General features: G+C 40.1%; 1 protein-coding gene and 1 long non-coding RNA gene across 3 annotated transcripts in view; one reads left to right on the top strand and one right to left on the bottom strand.

Moving 5' to 3' along the window:
- LOC120311557 overlaps positions 1-3,148 on the bottom strand; it is a 31,697-nt gene extending 28,549 nt beyond the window's left edge. For both annotated transcript variants that reach the window (XR_005557654.1, XR_005557653.1), the window contains exon 1: positions 2,960-3,148. This is a non-coding gene — a long non-coding RNA (uncharacterized LOC120311557). The remainder of the gene's footprint in view (positions 1-2,959) is intronic.
- A 203-nt stretch (positions 3,149-3,351) lies between these two features.
- SLC16A10 (solute carrier family 16 member 10) overlaps positions 3,352-19,770 on the top strand; it is a 45,822-nt gene continuing 29,403 nt past the window's right edge. The window contains exon 1 of the mRNA XM_039351220.1: positions 3,352-4,171. Coding sequence (XP_039207154.1) covers positions 3,766-4,171 — 406 coding nt within the window. The 5' untranslated portion in view covers positions 3,352-3,765. The remainder of the gene's footprint in view (positions 4,172-19,770) is intronic.

Genomic DNA, 19,770 nt, shown 5'->3' on the forward strand with positions numbered 1-19,770 from the left:
GAATAATATTCTCTATCCCCAGCCCCAAAACTGATCCAGAAAGATATGATCAATTTATATTGAAAGTTGTAAAGAGATCAAGCAACACCAGCCAAGTCACATCAACCCTGCCCTGTCCCACCAGAAGTCTTCCATAAGTGTGATTGGTATCATCTTAGATATTCTAATCTAAAGTCTGACAGAAAAGAGTTCAGACAATCTATTTCTTTGAGGGTCCTCTAGAGTTGCATCCCTATCACCTTCTCCAAAGCAGGGAGTTTGGAAACAGGTTGAAAAATCATCTAATGCTGCTGGGTCCTAAGATGGCTTTTTGAAGAAAATATACCTTTTCCTCAAAACCACTTTTTCAAGAAAGTAGTTACACCTCCTCACTTAAAGATGAATTTACCATAACCTGAACACAACCAATGGCAATCATTTGGGCAGCATTAACCAACTAGAAGGGACAAACATCTAACAGCCATCTGGCAGCACTTACACCCCCAAAAGATCTTGTCCTTTATCCCCAGGTACCAGGTACAAAGGCAAAACCCAGCTTCAATTAGCTCTATAGCAACTGACCGACCAAAGCCAAATGGATCTGAGTGGTTGTATTAACCACATGCCTAAAGTATTCCTACAATGGCTCAGTAATTCCTTATCAGGATTACAGGTAGACTTTTTTAGTAACTGCCCCATTTAGTGATTATTCACAGTTACCACAGTGATGAAAAAATAACTTTATGACCAATCCTCACATTTATGATCTTCACAGGAAAGATCGTAAAGCAAAGGAAAGCTGAAGTAAGATCATAAGCCCAGTCACAGTTTCACTTAGTTTCGCTTAATGATTGAGTTGCTGGCCCCAAATGTGCTCACTAAACCAGTGGTTCTCAACCTGTGGGTCGCGACCCCATTTAGAGTCGAACGACCATTTCACAGGGGCCGCCAAACAACGCAGTCCGCCATTTTTTTCCCTTTTCCTTAGCAGTGCTACTCCCTCTTATTCTATTGGCTTTTGAAAGCCAATAGAATAGACTCTATTCAAGAGACTCTATTCTATTGGCGTTGTTGGCACGCGTGGGCCCGGCAGGTGGCTTACCTCCCTTGGGCTGGGCCAGCTGGTGGCCCAGCCGGTGGTCACCCTGCGCCCTCGCTGCCGTGAGCCATGGCTGCCCAGGAGCACCTGGGCCTGCCTGCCGCCACACCGAACGTGCGCTGGCCAAGGTAAGGCTAGCGGCGCAGCGGCGGGCGCAGAGAGGGTTGCTGGCGCGCGTGGGGCCCGGCGGGTGCCTTACCTCCCTTGGGCTGGGCCAGCTGGTGGCCCAGCCGGTGGTAGGCCTGCGCCGTTGCTGCCGCTTGCCAGCTACGCCTCGGCTGGCGCAGGGGGCAGCACCACGCATGCGCGGCGCTCCTGGGATGAGGCAGTTGCTGAGCAATGGCCTGTGTGCACCCTCGGCCTGCCCAGCGTGCGCTCCAGCAGCAGTAGAGGTGGCGGAGCATGCGCGCCTCCTCCTGCCCCGCCCACAGGGAAATACAAGTAGTCCTCGACTTACGATCACATGGTTGGGGGTCGCAGCATTAGGAAGGTTGAGAACCACTGCACTAAACAAAGACATGTTTTTCATGCCCCTCCCTCCATAAAAGGGTCAGTGTTACAGGAACTACTGCTCAGCATTTTGCAAGCTGCGATAAGCTTCCCACCTCCCCTGCTAAAATATTTCTTACACTTTTGAAAACTTTGGGTTGCTCAACAACCGCTATGTAAAAGGCTACTGAGTGGTGTTCTAAGGGTCACACATGCAAAATCTGTGCTGGACAGAAAGCATCAAGACTAAAACTAATTCCCTTTTTATTAAAAAAAGACTGAATAAGATTACCTCCAATACATTTAAAATTGCTTTATAGTGAAGAAAAGAAATCCAAGAAATGAAACGGAAGCTGCACCCTTCCCCCCTCCCTCCCTCCCCCGTTTTTTGGACATGGCCAGAATCAAACCAGCTCCTCTCTTTGCATAATCCTATCAGCCCACTATTGACTCTCCCCACCTCCCCAGACAATCCCATCTAAACTACATTGTAACAATTTGAGGAACCTCAATCTCCCATCCTCAACCAGCCTGTCGACTTCAACATTCCCCAACTCTGCTGCTCTTCCAGAAGGCCCCTTTTGTCTAGCCACAGGATTTCCACCTTGTAGTGCTTTTATATAGAAAAGAACTTATAAAAGAATTACAAGGTGGGAATCCTGTGGCTAGAATGGGCCTTTTTACAAAAATCTGGCTTCCCAATTTTCAGGCCCCTTTCTTGGAAACCATGCACCTAAAGATCAATAAAGCTTGATTCTTTTCAGTGTTGTGCTCTTTCAGATTGACTAATACCTTCTGTATACTAAAGATTACAATTGGAGGCACTCTGGCTTGTGGGTGGGACACCCAGGGCCTTGACATTTGTGCCGCCATGTCCTATAGCTACCAGATATCTCTCTTGAAAGAACACCTGCTGCTGTTTTCTTACTTTAGTGATAACACTTACCCTGAACATTGGACGTATTTGAAGTGATGTTGATAGACCTTTGATGATTAAGCCTGGGCTCTAGTCCAGAATGCTTTATATTAGAATTAATACTTAAAGCAACTTTATAATAAGCTGATATATGGATTCTCTTCTAGATTAATAACTTTGATGGCTGCTTTGTTAAAGAAGAACCATCTACCTGTGTCAATCTTGGTCAAATTATGTGGTGTACATCTACTAAGTTAGCAATACTTACTGTATTTTCCTGCGTATAAGGCGACTTTCTAAACCATGAAAATCTTCTCAAAAGTCAGGGTCGTCTTATACACCCAGTCATTTTATACGCCGGAAAATACGGTAATTGTTTCTTTTCTGCTCGTCCCTACCTTTAACTCCTGCCCTTTTGCCCTGTACCTTGGCAAAAGTTTTGTTTCCCTACAGCCCTGCCAATAAATTGTCACTACCTTTGGGGAGGTGGCTGACATCAGAGACACGCACGCACGAAGCCCAGCCTCTGAGACCGTCATCGTGTGTACAGGGGGAAAAGATCTCCTTTCTCATGCGACCCCGTCGCAGAACGCGGGGCGAGCAGACCTCTCGCCTGTGGGTTTCAATGTTGCTCCTGCAGCAGAGAAGCAGCAGCAGCAGCAGCAATCGCCGTTGTCACCACCCCACCCACCACCCCGTCCAATCGCCTCCCTCGGGTGGTCGTCATCTCCTTTGACTGATGGGCTGCTCGGCGCGCCCGGATAAAAACCTCACCACCACGCCCCCCCCCACTTTCCCCCGCTCTCGTCTTTCCTTAGCCACGCGCGCGCTCTGCGCTTTGTCCAAGTTTGCCCACTTCGTTGGCCTCAGGGAGAAAGGTGGGAACCTCAGCGCCCCCTTTAGCCAATGAAGACGTTCGGAGTGGTGAGGGGTCGAAGGAGGCGGGGCGCAGAGCACATCTCTGCTCGAAGGCCACGCCTCCTCGTTGGGCTGCTCCTTCAAAACCACCTGGAAGAGGCTCGCGGGAATGGAACCGCCTTAAGGGCTGGCTCGCTCGTGCGACAGCCGGATTAAAGGAAATCTATGCAAATTGAGCTCCGAGAGCTTGAGTGTTGTCACAAGAGTGCAGGGAGAACGTTCTCTTCGCGCCCGCCCGGCCAAGTTCTGGATCGCGCTCCTGCTTTCTTGACGCGGGGCATGTTTGCAGTGCCTCGGCATTGCTAAGGAGCCAGGAGCGCCAAGCTGTGTAGCCCAGGCCGCCTCGGCGCTTCGCTTCGCGGTTATGTCCCCCGTCAGCGAGGAGGTGGGAGAGGAGAACGCCGTCCCCGCTCCCTCCCCTCCGGAAGAAAGTGAGTCGGTGGGCGAGGAGAAGCCGAAAAAGGAGAACGGAGAATGGTGCCCGCAGGAAGCCTCGCTCGCCTCCGGGAACGCAGAAGGTCCCCTGGTGCTTTCTGGGCTCGGGGCGACGCAGGGTCCTCCCGAGAAGGCGGCGGAGCAGGGGGAGCCGCCGCAAGGGCAGCAGGAGACGGCCGAGCCGCCCGAAGGAGGCTGGGGCTGGTTTGTCATGCTGGCCTCCATGTGGTGCAACGGGACTGTCTTCGGGATCCAGAACTCGTGCGGAATCCTCTTCAAGTCCCTGCTGTCGGAATTCGGAGACCCCAACGACAAGCAGCTGATGTTCAGGACAGGTGAGAGGCAAGAGTGGACGCCTGGGGCTTCCCTTCCCAGCTGCCTTTAAAGCAGCGAGGCGATGGGTCCCGGGGTCCCCCAAAGACATGTGGGAAGGGGGGAATGTCCTGGAAATGGGCGTTCTTGAGCACAGCGGAAAGGCGACGAGAAGAAGGGACTGAGCAAGCTTTCCTCCGACTCCGGGATGAGGCTTGTAATCCACAACATCCGGAAAGCCCCAAGTTGGAGAAGCCTGTGGTGGACTGCATGGCAGCTGGATACCCGCCTCCCAAGTGCGAGTGCTGCAGGTCCGGCCAACAGTGTGCTGCCAACCCCCCCCCCCCATCGGTGCTCTCAGTAGTGTGTGTATGCACAAATGCAAAACGTGCTTTGAAATTTAGCACCGAACATTTCTTTACATTATGGCATACCGTTTTTAATTCTTTGCAAGAAAACTCTACCTCTACCCCCATGTAGTTCTCAGAATCAGCCTGCCTCAAAGATAAGGACATCTTTATCTTCTTTTTTTTTTTAGTAACATAAGACTCTGTATCTCTCATATCTATACAGTCATATGGTCTGGGGGCCCAACTATGAATGTTACTGGTTTTGTTTGGCATCCTGCCTAAAACATTTTCTCTCTGGTATTGTCACCTTGAACTGCCCCCCCTCTTTTTTTTTTAGTTTTTTGTATAATGTAGTTGCAAGGAGGGATACCAGTTGTAATTTGACAGTGGCATGGGGAGTTTCCTTTGTAAAAAAAAAAATAGATCTCTTTTGCTTTTGTGTCACAGGTGGCATAAAGCATCAGCTTTGTGACCTGCAGCTCCCCCTCCCCTATCTAAAAGAATGGAGAAATTGCTCTTTTCACTTTTGTAAGGAAAGAAAAACATTATCCTGGAGGCAAGGATATCCTGGCAAATGCCACCTTGTGTTCTCTAAGGTTACCTGAATTCTACGTGGCTATACTTAATTGTTAGTTGAGTAAAGCAAGAAGTATGACAGTTCATAAAGCACATACTAACCACGCAGTATATCATTCTAGGTTGGCTAGGGTTTAGCCTAGTGTGTTGTGCAAACCCAGAAATTTGAGCTAAGTAAACCACTTAATCATATATTAGTGAGCCTGTAAATATCACCATTACAACTCAATAATCAAGGTGAAATAATACTTGCTGGGCAAACTTGTGAAATACAAATTTAAAACAACTGCATAGTACTTAAAATCATGCAATTCTCATAGAAGTAACACTAGAAGAAGGAAAAAAACTGTCAAGGCATGTGAACTTAAAATATATTTAAATTTAAAAATATAGATCTTTTTATTACTTACACTGTTATTTTAGTCTTTATTTTGTGGAAATAAAAAACTGATAAAAATTATGTAACTTAATTAGAAAAATGTGTTTATAATTCTTTTTGTAAATGACAGTGTTCCCATCCAATTAATTTGAACTTAAAATGATTTTAATTTGTTTAAAAATACAACATTCCAGATCTAGATCTGCATAGTTATATGAATTTTCTAAGGAAAGTTTAGTGGCTAGTGACAATGCGTTTTTTCCTTCAGTAAAAAGCTGAAATTATGTTGACCATCTGTTGATTTCGGTGTAGACTACAATTCTCTATCTGCTTGTGTAAGAGTTCCCATTGAACTCAACAGGATATAGCAACAGCACTTAGACTTATACACCGCTTCACAGTGCTTTACAACCTTCTCTAAGTAGTTTATAGAATCGGCATTTTGCCTCCAACAATTTGGGTCCTCATTTTATTGACCTCAGAAGAATGGAATCTTGAGTCAGTGAGAATCGAACTGCTGACCGTCAGTAATGCTGCAGTCTAACCACTGTGCTACCAGTGCCTATATATTTCTAGATATGTGTAGGATTACATTTTTGGTAACTCACTGCACAGTACATTTTTGGAGGTTGCCACTCTGTTGTACAATGCAAATCTAAGCATTATACAGATTCTTTACCCAACTGCCATTTGTCTGATTTGGGTTAATAAACAAAAACAAAACAAAATTAACTAATGCATTTATTTTAATTCCTGATAGCACCTTTATCAGATTATTTTGAAAACCAGTTATTAGGGGAAACTGTTGTTGACAGTGGAGGATGGGGTTGGGGGTCTGGTGTTCAATGGTCCATGAGGTTGAGAAGAGTCAGACATGACATAGTGACTGAACAACAAGATTGCATCTTGCTATTATGATTTCAATGACTGCATATGTCTAGTTGAAACTGAGTATGAATTTCATGCAAAATACAGGCTATATGATCCCCATTATTTTTGCCCACTGATGAGTAATGGTAAACTTTAAATAATTGCTTTGACTTGGACTCAAGGAATATTTCATTATTGTGAAAGTATCTAAATTAGAAAAGTATGCACTGCTTAAGTAATTTGAAAAGTCTAATATGGCTGCTTAGCTTGGCATTGAATGTAGTAGAAATATAATGACATCATTACATCGTTGTTTCTTGTTGGAATATATTAATCTTTATTTTCAGAAGCAAGTTTTTCTGATGTTTTATGATATATGTACATTGTATAAATACATTACACATTGTGTAAATACATTACATTAATATAATCTGTCATCTTCTAGCTAAAATAAATTGCACCTTAGGACTAATAAAAGCTGAATGAACATAGACAGCACCAAGCATGGGCTGAACATATTCAAATCTCTTGAAGGGACATCGAAAACTATCTTGTTACTCCATACAGTAATAGGGGAAGAGAATGTAGTTTAGTGTGCAGGGACTAGTCCAGTGATGGCGAACCTTTTAGAGACCAAGTGCCTAAACTGCAACCCAAAACCCACTTATGCATCGTCGGGTGCCAGGTGGGTGTGGCCCATTGGGTGGATGTGGTCCATTGGGTGGGCGTGGCTGCAGTGGTAACAGCAGACTGGGTTGGACTAAAAAGTTCAACCAATCAATTCCAACTTTGCAAGATCTTTTTTTTTTCCTGCGAGAAGTTGAAATTGACTGATTGATTGAACCTTTTTTTTTTGTACATGGCGGCGGAGACCTAAAGCGAAAAGGTTTTATAAAATCCAGCTGAAGGCCTAGGACTGGGGCGACGGCATGCATGCCCACAGAGAGGGCTCTGAGTGCCACCTCTCGCACCCGTGCCATAGGTTCGCCACAACTGGACTAGTCTAGGTAGTTATTAGGAGTCAACAGTGATTCAAAGGCACAAATTAAAAAAAATAGGGGAGGAGGAGAAACAGTTGGTTTGTCAGGAACAAAGTCAAAGGATGTAAGGAGCAGAAGAGAAATGCCACCAAGCTTCCCTCATTTAAATATATTTATTGCTAAGGTTTTGAAGCTATTTTTATTATTATTCAATTTAAGAGGCTGCTTCAAACTAAGGCAAAAATAGACTAGATAGAATCTATTTCCTTTATATAGGACAGGGGTAGGCAACCTTGGCTCTTTTATGACTTGTGGACTTCAGGGAGTTGAACTCCACGAGTCATAAAAGAGCCAAGGTTGCCTATCCCTGTACTAGGACAACTTGCCATGGCCACCTTGCTGTAGCCAACTCATCACAGCCAATGTGCTGCAGCCAACTTGTGGCCAACTTTCCGTGGGGCACTGGCAGTACTGTTTAAACTCATCTGAATCTAACAAGTCTCTCTTTGCCTTCACAGCAGTGGGGGATGGGTGTAAAGTTATATCTTTCTTATAATCAGAAACATTCATACCGAGCATCTTTAGAACTATGCAGAAGAAAAGCTTAGAATAGTAAAAGCCGTTTGGAAAGAAGTGAAATAATTAGAATACTGTTTATAGGAATAATTCCAGTGCTGGGTGTGAGGGACTGTTACAAACATGTGGCAAATAAAAGGAGCAACTATGTTTTCTTCAGGCTTGTTTAAAATATGCATTCATTCAGCTTCAGATCCTTCTTGTGGCTCTCATCAAACAACTGCCCCTTTGTTAATTCTCTACTCATTTTCATATGTTTTCCAAAATAAGTTGCAGTAAGCTATATGAAATGTATTTGGGGGTCAGGTCCTTAGAGGATAGAGAAATCCTCTGGAATGCTGAAATGACCATCTGATGTAAATAAAAAGAAATTTACAGAATAAAATCTGCTTTAGATTACTTGAAGATACTATTAGCTTGTGTATAAAAGAGATGAATATAATAAAATACTTGTTTTATTAGTGAATATTGAAGTGATTGTTGCTTTCAAAAATGCATTCCAAAAATGCATTGTTTAGTGACTGCTTTGTTTAGTGACCATTTGCAGTTACTATGGTGATGGAAATGTCAGAAATATTAAAGATTTGCTACTTTATTTTTCTAAGAACAAATTAAAAGAACATAAAAGATAAGCCTTAATCAATATTAATTATTATGAACAAAATATAAAGTTATCTTCTATCAGACTTTACCAGATGTTACAAAACTGTTCAGCTTTTAATGAAGTATCACTAGTTCATATTTTTTGACATTTAAGTCTTATTTTGGTAACTGCTCAGCTTTTTTTCAGCTGCAAAGTTGAAAATAAACTCTTTGATTTACAAATAACATTCATGAAATATTGCCAAAAATTATATAAAGAAACAACTTTATATACAACATCTACAACTATTCTATATCAGTGAATAGTGAAATCAAATTATGTAAAAATACTAAGAATGCTTAGTAAATGTTTTAAAAAAGTAACTCAGGAACAATATTTCACAAACTTTGCAATGAATATATTAACATTTGTATTTGTTCCACCTTGAAAATATCAATGGAGTAATATTAAATTGTCTGTTGTATAAGTATACAGCAATAGCTAAACAGATAGGATCCATGCATTTTATGTATTTCATAAAGGAAGTTTGGATCTTTTAGTGTTTCAAGGCTGATTTTGTTGGATAAATCAGTTATCATCCATTTCTGTATTCCCAAGAGGTCAGAATTGCAGTGGAAGAAGTCAAAGGGCAATCTCTGTGAGGTTGTTTACATTTTCTCTGTGACTTGCTTGATACAATGAAATATACGTATTTACTTTACAAAAATCTGTTCCTAATACTCATTTATGGGCAACATAATGTTGCTTCCCCCTGCTTTTTTAAAAAATAGATAATAGCTATGTTGTGTAGCAGAAAGCTAAATTAGATATTTTGGAGACAACTATATCTTTAAAAGACAGATTTGAGAGGATTTTGTCTGTATCTAGCTAGCCGAAGCTATCTTATTATCTGGCCTCTACTTTTATAGGCTGATCACACTTTGTAATATTCTTCATGTCAGTTTAAATAAAATCAAGGCAGTATAGTGGTGGTAGACTATGGCAGAGGAAACTGTTTCATTTTCACTTGACAGTAGAGCTCATGAGAGGTTTGGGGCTTTCCAGTTGTGTGGACTTTAGTATTTTAGCAATGACCGTACTGAAGAATTCAGACTGAAAGAGATTTTATCATGGAAGAGAATATTTGTAGCTCAGGGTTAAACTGGCTGTTGTTTTCTGATTGTCTCAGTTGGTAGTTCCTTGATTAGGGTATTATTCACTGCTTGATTGTTAGTCTGGTATTAATCCTGGTTATCTGGGTATTGATTGCTGGCAAGGAGGTGTTTTGGTCTTTTTGTTTCCTTTTTAGCTTTTCGATAGTTTAAATGTGGTTTATCTCTGTGTTGATGGCAGACTTCCAGGAATTCCCTTGCACTTTTTGACCAAATATGCCTTTTTATTTTCCATGAGGCAACTAGACTTTCTTGTTTTTCTTTGAAGATGTTTTGCTTCTCATCCAAGAAGCTTCTTCAGCTCTGACTGGATGGTCCATCCAGCACCATCCAGTCAGAGCTGAAAAAGCTTCTTGGATGACAAGTGAAATATCTTCAAAGAAAAAACAAGAAAGTCCAGTTGCCTTGTGGGGAAAAAAAAAGCATCTTTGGGACAAGCATTACCTGGATGACTGAGAATCTCCATAGATATTTAGCATTTTTGGACTTAACTTGATCTAGGATGCTCACAGTTTCCCAGTTGAAACTATAGTTAAGTTTGCCATGTGTTGTACAATTAAGGAGTTTTCATCATGTCTTCTGACTGCTAGTTCAAGTTCATGGATGTCTTCTGCCTCTCTGTGCTACATAGTGGCTGTTATAATCCTTGTACTGTATGTTGCAGTTGACTCCTGTAGGTGACATCTTGTGCTATTGGGTCTTTCAGCTTATTTAAGATGTTTTGAAGGGTTACAGTCTTATATGCTACAGTAATGCCATGTAGTTGTAATAGTCTGTTGCTTATTTCTCAGATTTTTTGATGTATGGCAGTGTTATCTTTTTCATAGCTTGTGTTGGTTGTGCTGTAGTAGGTTGAGTATCAGACACTTTTTTTGATGAAGTTTCATGGGTATCCATTTTGTGGGAAGATGTTGTATAGGTGTTCGGTTTCCATTTCCTGATGTTCAGGCAGTGTATTTGTGCTCATCTAAATAGAGTTCTTACACAGCTTCTCTTGAGGGAGATTAGATTGTTGTTTTGATAGTGGAGCACTTGGCTGCTGTGAGTGGTTTTACGATAAACTTGTGTTTCTAATTTGTCACCATTTCTTCTGCTGTTGAGGAATGTGCTACAAATTGCCAATCATTATTCCTGTAGGAGTAGATAGCCCCATCTTCTGTTCTTTGCATTGTCCTGATCCAGAGTTTTCATACCTAGCATCTCCACTGGCCATCCATGTGACCTGGGTTCCCTCCATGAGCAGGATCGTTTTTTTTTTCTTTTCTTCCATGCCCTTCGTTTGTTTCAGTTCTCCCTCATGTTTAATTTGCTCTTCAGCATTGGAACGAAAAGCTCCATAGTAACTAAACTCTGGACAAAAGTCCCCAGTGGTGTAACTGTGTATATTCTTGCCACCCCACTATGCTTCTCTTAGCTGAATGCAATCAATTCATTTTCACTAGAACTTTACTTCTGTGAGCCAATCAGCTCAGTTCATCACATCTTCTTAGGGAACAGGATGCTCAGGCAGGGTATGAACAAATTAGCAAAATCTGCTGCTTTCATGGCAGGTACTAGGAAATTAACATGGCCACTAAGATAAAACTGTTGCTGAAGATCTGTCCTCTTATTGGAATCCTTCAAAGGTACTAAGCTATTCAGAGTCCCTATTTTAGGGTTTTAAAGTGTTAGCTTTGTTAAACAAAAGCAAACAAAGTGCTTGACCAAGAGGTGTAGGGCTTCTGAATGTCAGTTTACAAGCTCAGCACTTTCTGCTGTTTCTTAGTGATAAAGGAGGGTAGGGGACTTCTCCATAAAGGGTTAAGCCTTCAAGCCAGCAGAAACACTCTCTTCCACTATAAAGGGGGAGGAGAAACAACATCATCACAGCTTCTCCGTGGGTGTAAGGTTAATTATTTTGTCCGTCTCACTCCATAAAATATTAGATTCGTGGCTTCCTGCAGTTGCAGCATAGAATTCACCCTTCCCTCCCTTGTCAGGATTATTTCATCCCATCTGTGAGATGACTAAGTACGGTTTGGGCCACCAGGGCCCCCCTGAAGTAATAGCAGATTATGGCTGGTTTGTCATTAGAATGGGAGGAGAAACAGAAGATTGGACTCCTTTCATTTTGTGTGATTTGTTTTGCAGACAAATTTGTTTAATTTTTATGGTGATGCTTAAACTCATTGGAATACTGTATATTAAAATAATAAAGAAGATGACTCCTCAGTTCAGCTATATGGACATGTCCAGGTTGTTTTCTTGACAATAGTATAGAAATTATTTGCTATTGCCATTTTCTGGGATAGGATGATGATGATGATGATCATGATCATCGTTTCCAAGCATAGCACAAAGCCTTGGAATTTTCTATTAGTCTACCCAAGGTTTCATCAGAGCCAAACTTATTTAGCTTTTTGAACAATGTTGCTTAATTTCTGCCACCTTGTAGTGACCATAGGAATACTGAAATTTGTGAACATTGCCATCCTTCCTTCATATAGAGCAGGGGTAGTCAACCTTGGCTCTTTTATGACTCGTGGACTTCAACTCCCAGAATTCCTGAGCCAGCTGTGGTGGCTCAGGAATTCTGGGAGTTGAAGTCCTCGAGTCATAAAAGAGCCAAGGTTGACTACCCTTGATATAGAGCTTGCAACCATATTGTATTAGTTCTTTTTATACAGTACTAGGCTTCTATTAGATTCCTACCTTTTCCTACCAGCATTCATTGAAATCTTTAAGAAAGTAGGTAGAACATTTGTTCTCACAGTTGATGGAAGTTAGCCCCCCCAGAAGGAAATATTAAAAAGGGCAGAAAAATATATTTTTCCTCAAAAGGACTTTTTAAAACCAAACCTGGCCCCAAATCTATCTCTCTGCCCCAAGCAAGAGCTAGGCCCATACAAATGCAAATGTAAAACCATCAGAAAGTTGGAGCCAGAGCAATCAAGAAGACAAAAGAGAAGATCTGCATACCCCACCCAAACTCTAGGAATCAGCCCCATCACCTGGGAAGCAGGATATGATAATAGAATTAAATCACAGATATCAAGGCCTAGACAAACACTCAGAAACAGCCTCAAGGTTCATGCCACAGGAACAGGAAACTTCCAAACAAAAGGCTAGGGGGGGTATAAAACCTACTGCCCATGTGCTCAGTCTCTCTGCTCTTCTCTCCTCTGTACTTTCCTGAAGACCATCTTTCTGCAATAAACTGTAACCCTCTTCCCAAAGCAGTCACCATGTTTGCTTATTTATTCCCGGCTTGGATGAACCAGGATGAAGACTTTACTTCTAACACAGTAATCAATGCAATAGTAGTCTTCTGCTTACATTCCCTAGCAAGTGATATTTAAAAGATTATGCCTGCATCGTACCTCTAATTTGTTTGTCTGGCTAACAAATTCAGAAATGAATCTGGTGGCAAGATATTTTCAAATACCAAAGTGTGGGCTTTCATAAAGAGAGCCAGTCTGGTGTAGTGGTTGAGGTACCAAAACTAGAAACCAAGAGACTGTGAGTTTTAGTCCAACTGGGCTAGTTATTCTTTCTTAGCCCTGGGAAGCAGGCAATGGGAATCCACCTCTGGAAAAAAAAATACCAAGGAAATCTTAGGAACTGATGGTCCTTGTAGCTATATTGTAAACTGTTGCTGTTAATTTGCTTGCTGAATTTTCTGATGCTTCAGGGTTTTAACAATGGGAGAAATTGCACTGCTTTTTTATTTTGGGTTTTTGTTTTTGTTTTGTCTTTAAAATCAGCAGGAAAAGATGAATGCAAACAGCATGAAACAATGAATGCAACCAGCTTGTCACATGGTAGTCTGGGAAATTTGCCCATTTCTTAAATGGATGCAGTATAGAAATGAAAATGTCTCTGGCTGTTTCTGAATTATTCTATCTCTCTACCTATCTCTCTGCCTGTCTACTTATCTACCTAACTCTCCCTGGATCCTTAAAGTGCATCATTATAGCTCCCTGACTTTTTGTATTGAAGATGGCCTAACACTCTGTTTTAAATGAAAAAGATTGCATTATGTTCAAGACAATTGAGCACTTCCTTTTAAAAATTCATTTATTTATACATTCATTCAGTTTCAAGCCCACCCAACTCCACAGAAGCTTTGCATGGCTTACAACTAAAAATTGAAAATATTTTTTTATGAAAACCATCAGAGGATGGAGAATCCTCCAGTGATGGAGAATCCATGACATTCAGAGGCAGGTTGCTCTTCTTATAGTCAACTAATTCTTTCTTGTTTTGAGTTTGAATCTCTCTCTGTCTAGAACAGGGGTAGGCAACCTTGGCTCTTTTATGACTCTTGGACTTCAATTCCCAGAATTCCTGAGCCAGCATGGTCTAGAATAAACATACCCAGTACCTTTGACTGATAGAAACTATTAGAAGTATTACTAGAGAATTAATCAAGAAAAAAAAATTATTTTTTATCTGAATGGAAATTACTTTTGAAAATTGGCCAAACTTTTGTAGAAATGCACCTGATTCATTAAATTTGTGTGTCACTGAAATCCAGAGGGTCTTTTTTTTTGTCCTGTTGGATTCACAAAATTGTTTGGTCAACCATAATTTATTATGTGCTAGGGAAAATGTATTGCTTAGTATCTTTTATTTTTCTCATGCAGCATATCAAAATATGCTAGAACTTTAAAATTTCTACTAAAAAAGACAATAATTGTAGCAGCCATGGGCATTTGTCGGAAACATAAATAAGATAAATATTATTTTTAGATTTTTTAAATAATTTTTTTTAAATTAATTTTATTATATGTGTTCTTATTCATCATGAGATCATTCGCAGTGCATTTTTATATATGTATGTATATAAGTAGCATACAATTGGATATTTTACTGTTTCTTACCATATGGCTGTAATAAACTGATTTTATTTAGTAAGCATTTTCTGAAAAAATATTTATACATGACTTTATAATATTGTGATATCTAGCATTCAAATGGTTGATAGTTATTTTCCACACATAGAATCAGTGTTTCTCACGCCTAGGAGGTGGAGAATTTATTTCATTTTTACCATCTTTTCAGCTATATTGCCATTCTGATATTCAAAATAGTGACTAAAAACATTATTTTAAATAAAATAGGTATACAGCAATATAAATAAAACTAAAAAAATTAGCAACCATTTAGTTTGGTTTAAGTTTTAGATCCTTTTAAATCTCAGTATTGATGTTAATTTTCTCATTTTCTCTTTAAACGTTGTGAATCATTTTTGTAACAACAAGTCTATATACAGTAATCTAAATTAAGAAAATAATAGCCAATATTACTATTTCAGCAAACCTCAAATGGTGCTTAAATACATTTCTGGCTTGCAAACGCTTAAACTTGAAGTTTACTCTGTGTGTTTCTGTGTATATGTGTGTGTGCGTGCATATGCACGTGCATGTGTGCACACATGTGCTTTTAAGACTACAGTATTCCTTTAGAAAATTATCTTGGATTAACCACGGCTGGCCACAAAGAAATGCTTAACAGATATGTATCAGATTTATCTGGTAAACCTGGTTTAGAAATTGTGAGCAAAATGATAACCAGTTAAATTGTAGCAAAATAGGCTGATTATGACTTCCTTTACCAGTTCAAGCTTCTTTCAAGATCAATTCATAACACAAAAGTTACAGAAGCAAGAATCCATGTATCAGTTTCTGGAAAATAATTTGTCTGCATTGCATCAAAAATGATATCTCTTCCGCCAAGTCCCATCTGCCTAAGTAAGTTTTCAAAAATGGCTCTGTTTTCAAATTTATTTAATAAATTCTTGGTGTCTATTTTCTATACAATTTGTAAACAATATGGAAATAGTTTGCCATTACCTTCATCTGGGATCTTCTCACATAGCCAAACCAAATACTCATTGGATCTTAGACTGCCTTGTTTTGGGGAAGATCAAGATTGTTGCAGTATGACTTCTCTTCAACTCTTTTTCATACATTACGACTAAACTATTCCTCTCTGTACTAGAGATATACTTTCTTCCTGCTATTATCCTTTCAAAGAGTAAAATAAATTTAGTCTTATTTGGATTTGGATTCAGCCTATTCATACATTATTCATCTGCTTCATTATAGCTATCAAACACTGTTTTCAAATTAAAGATAGTTTCTTTGTAGAAACATACAAAACAGACATGCTGATGGCAATCAGTTCTTAAGCTATCTGGAATAAAAATGGAGCAGAGGTAAAACCCAAACTGAGGCACCTGTATCTAACTCCGAGGAAAGCGATAAAGCCAACATTTGTTGAGAAATAGGATAAAATCTTCCCATTTTTTTAAAGAAGGTACTGGTCTATTATATCAAAGGCTAAAGCTGCTGGAAGAATCAAAATTTGGGGCTCTAAAAAGTAGTTTTTGACTTTTTTTCAAAACTGTAGAGGAATCACGTGTCATCCAGGAAAATCTGAGGTTTTTATGCTGCCATGTGGTCAGTCACTTTGAGACAAAGAAGCTAAAAGTGGATCTAAGCATTAGCAGATTTTCCTTATCAAAGTATTGTTTTTCTGAAAACAAATAAATTAATGCAATCTTAAAATTTTGTGAAAACATATTCTTTCAGGGGCACAGTGATACTTTTAGTCAAAAAGTGCACAAAGTCAGCTTTTATATAGTATTTACAATTAGATGCCTTACCTCTCCTACATTTCCAAAGAAAGCTGAATTCAAGTGTTATCAACAAAAGTATAGTGTGAATAATAAGCTATTTTAAAGTTGTGGCTTTTCCAATAAGTTCTATGCAGAATCACGTTTTATGCTAAAAAAAACAAGCAGATCCCATTACAGATAGTCATCAACTTACAAGAGTTCACTTAGTGACCATTCAAGGTTACAATGGCACTGAAAAAAGTGACTTATGACCATTTTTCACACCTACAACCATTACAGCATCCCCCTGGTCACGTGATCAAAATTCAGACTCCTATTTCTGACAACTGCAGTGTCCCGGAATCGTGTGATCTTCTTTTGTGATCTTCTGACAAGCAAAGTCAATGGGTAAGCCAGATTCACAACCATGTTGTTAACAGCTGCAGTGATTTGCTTAACAACAGTAGCAAGAAAGGCCATAACATGGGGCAAAATTCACTTAACAACTGACTCCTTTAGCAACAGAAATATTAGGCTCAATTGTGATTGTAAGTCGAGGACTACCCATATATCTTAGCATGCAAAATGTTCTAAAAATTGCAACTAGTGGATGTGTTTGGTATTATCAAACAATATTGTATACAAGTACACCAGCTGCAGAGACCAACTTGGACCCTTCAATTCTGTCATTCTGAACTGATTTCCCAAAACAATGTTCCTTCCAGGTGTGAAAGACCAGGTCTACAGATGAAGTTTCAGTTTAACTGAGTTATTGCTAAAAGCTTATGCCCAGGACTCTTTTCAACTAACAGTCAGCACTTGGTTATAATTTGATAACAATAACAGCGATCAAGGAGGGACTGGACTTAGTTTGAAATGATTCGAGGCTGATCCTTCTTTTTCTCTCTCTCCCTGGCTCTACAGTTCCAAACACGGTCAATTTGGAGGTGGTTTTATTTATTTATTTTGGTCTTTTGGGACCCTTCAGCAATGTGTTCCTCTGTTTTGCTGTGTTCTTTTCAGTTACTTAGTTTATTGTGTTTATTATACTAAGGATATAAGAAGGGTAATGTAGAGCTTGAACAAATACAAAAAGGGACAACCAAAATAATAAGGGCGCTAGAATGGCTTCTATACAAAAAATGATATTGGAGAAGGTAACGGGGAGGGCCGAGTCAAAATGTAGAAAATTATGTGAAGATATTGCCTGCTTGTTTGTCTATGAGCTTGTTTGTTTGCTTAGAGACATTTCATTCATCATCATTGTGAGTATGAGTATATTTGCTGTTTGCATATATAAAGGTGGCTTGCCCTCCCAGGTTTAATGGGGTATGGTTTCTTCCTTAATGGTTCTTGATTATTGTATTGTTTTCTACCTGACTGGTGTCTAAAACACCATGTATGGCATAAATAACATTGATATAGATTTTTTTTTACCCTCTCTAAAAAGGGGAAATTGTATAGCCTGATTAAAATGGAATCCAAGCGTGTGGTATATTCCCTGCCTGCAGCAAGAAACAAGATCTTTTAGAAAAGGAAAGAACTTGGTAAACTTGTATAATATAAGCAGAATGTTTGCTATGAACTTTTGGTTCATTCTTCAAGAATGTAGTTGAACAGATCTGTCTCCATTTGGACACCTACATTACGGAAGGGCTACTTGATGTAACTGCTTAACATTTTAAGGAAGAGAAGAGTTTGTACTTTAACACTTTAATTCCTTCGACAACCATTATGATATTAATTCTGAAATAAAGATAATGTTAAAGGTTGGGGTTAAAAACCACTGCTTGATTAACTGATTGACTGACTGATTGATTGACTGATTGAATTATAGTCTGCCTTTTCTCCTGAGAGCTCAAATCATTTTAAGGGAATAGGGTATGAGTGGTTTCCCTTACTTTAGATCCAAAACAGCCCTGTGAGACAAATTTACAGTGACGATATTTTCTTGGAAAAAATAAATACAGTGAACTGTGTATAGTGATAACAGTTAATTCTTGTGCAGAAGGCAATGAAATTTACTTATTAATTCTTGTGCAAAACCAATGGGCATGGTGTTGCTATACCCTTTATGATAGCTTTTACAGACTTCACAGCCAGCATAATCAAAATTATGGGAGGGCTACTTTCTGGTATACAGGCTCTGTTGAAAAAGCAGATTACCGTATATGCTGGCGTATAAGGTGACTTCCGCAAGCGTTAAAATCGGCGCCAAAGACAGGGGTCGTCTTATACGCCGAGTCGTCATACGCCGGAAATACTGGTAGTTTCTGGCGTATAAGACGACGTTGTAGGAATGCGACTCGGCACCAAAGACGGGGGTCGTCTTATACGCCGGGTCGCCTTGTACGCCGGCATATACGGTACTCAATCTCTTTCAGAAAAAAAAAATTGAATAGGTAGCATAATAAAATATATTTTTAAGTAGATGAAGGCCCCACCCGTAAATACTCAATTCCATTTTGCCTTTAGTCTTAAAAAGTGTGAAACAGGTAGCTGTCCCTAATGATGGTAATTGGGACCAGACTTTCCATTGGTAACTGACTTAGTCATAAAGTCATAAAGAAGCAACAGTGAGAACTGGACAGAGAACCACTGATTGGTTCAAAATTGGGAAAGGAGTCCGGCAAGGCTGTATACTGTCATCCTGCCTATTTAACTTATTTGCAGAGCACATCATGAGAAAGGCAGGGCTAGATGAATCAAAAGTTGGAATTAAGATTGCCGGGAGAAATATCAACAACCTAAAATATGCAGATGATACTACTCTAATGGCAGAAAGTGAAGAGGAACTAAATAGCTTCTTGATGTGGGTGAAGATGGAGAGTGCAAAAGTTGGCTTGAAACTCAAAAAAACCAAAATCATGGCATCTGGCCCTCTCAATTCTGGTAGATAGATGGGGAAGAAATGGAGGTAGTGACAGATTTTATTTTCCTGGGCTCCAAGATCACTGCAGATGGGGACTGCAGCCAAGAAATTAAAAGATGCATGCTCCTGGGGAGGAAAGCCATGGCAAATCCAGACAGCACCCTAAAAAGCAGAGACCTCACCCTGCCAACAAAAGTATGTATAGTCAAGGCCATGGTTTTCCCAGTTGCAATGTATGGCTATGAAAGTTGGACCATAAGAAAGGCTGAGCGCCAAAGAATTTAGGCCTTTGAAATATGGTGCTGGAGAAGACTCCTGCGAGTCCCTCCTGCGTTCAAACCGGTCAATCCTAGAAGAGATCAACCCTGACTACTCCTTAGAAGGCCAGATCCTGAAGTTGAATACTTTGGCCACCTAACGAGAAGGAAGGAGTCACTGGAGAAGAGCCTGATGCTGGGAAAGATTGAGGGCAATAAAAGAAAGGGACGACAGAGATTGAGGTGGCTGGATGGAGTCACTGAAGCAGTAGGTGTGAGCTTAAATGGACTCCAGAAGATGGTAGAGGACAGGAAGGCCTGGAGGAACGTTGTCCATGGGGTTGCGATGGGTCGGACACGACTTTGCAACTAATAACAACAACGTTATGTGACGGTGCCACTTAGT

This window comes from Crotalus tigris, unplaced genomic scaffold (genome assembly GCF_016545835.1).
Source record: "Crotalus tigris isolate CLP2741 ecotype Arizona unplaced genomic scaffold, ASM1654583v1 scf7180000018371.15429387391:27106975, whole genome shotgun sequence".
Classification (NCBI taxonomy): Eukaryota; Metazoa; Chordata; class Lepidosauria; order Squamata; family Viperidae; genus Crotalus; species Crotalus tigris.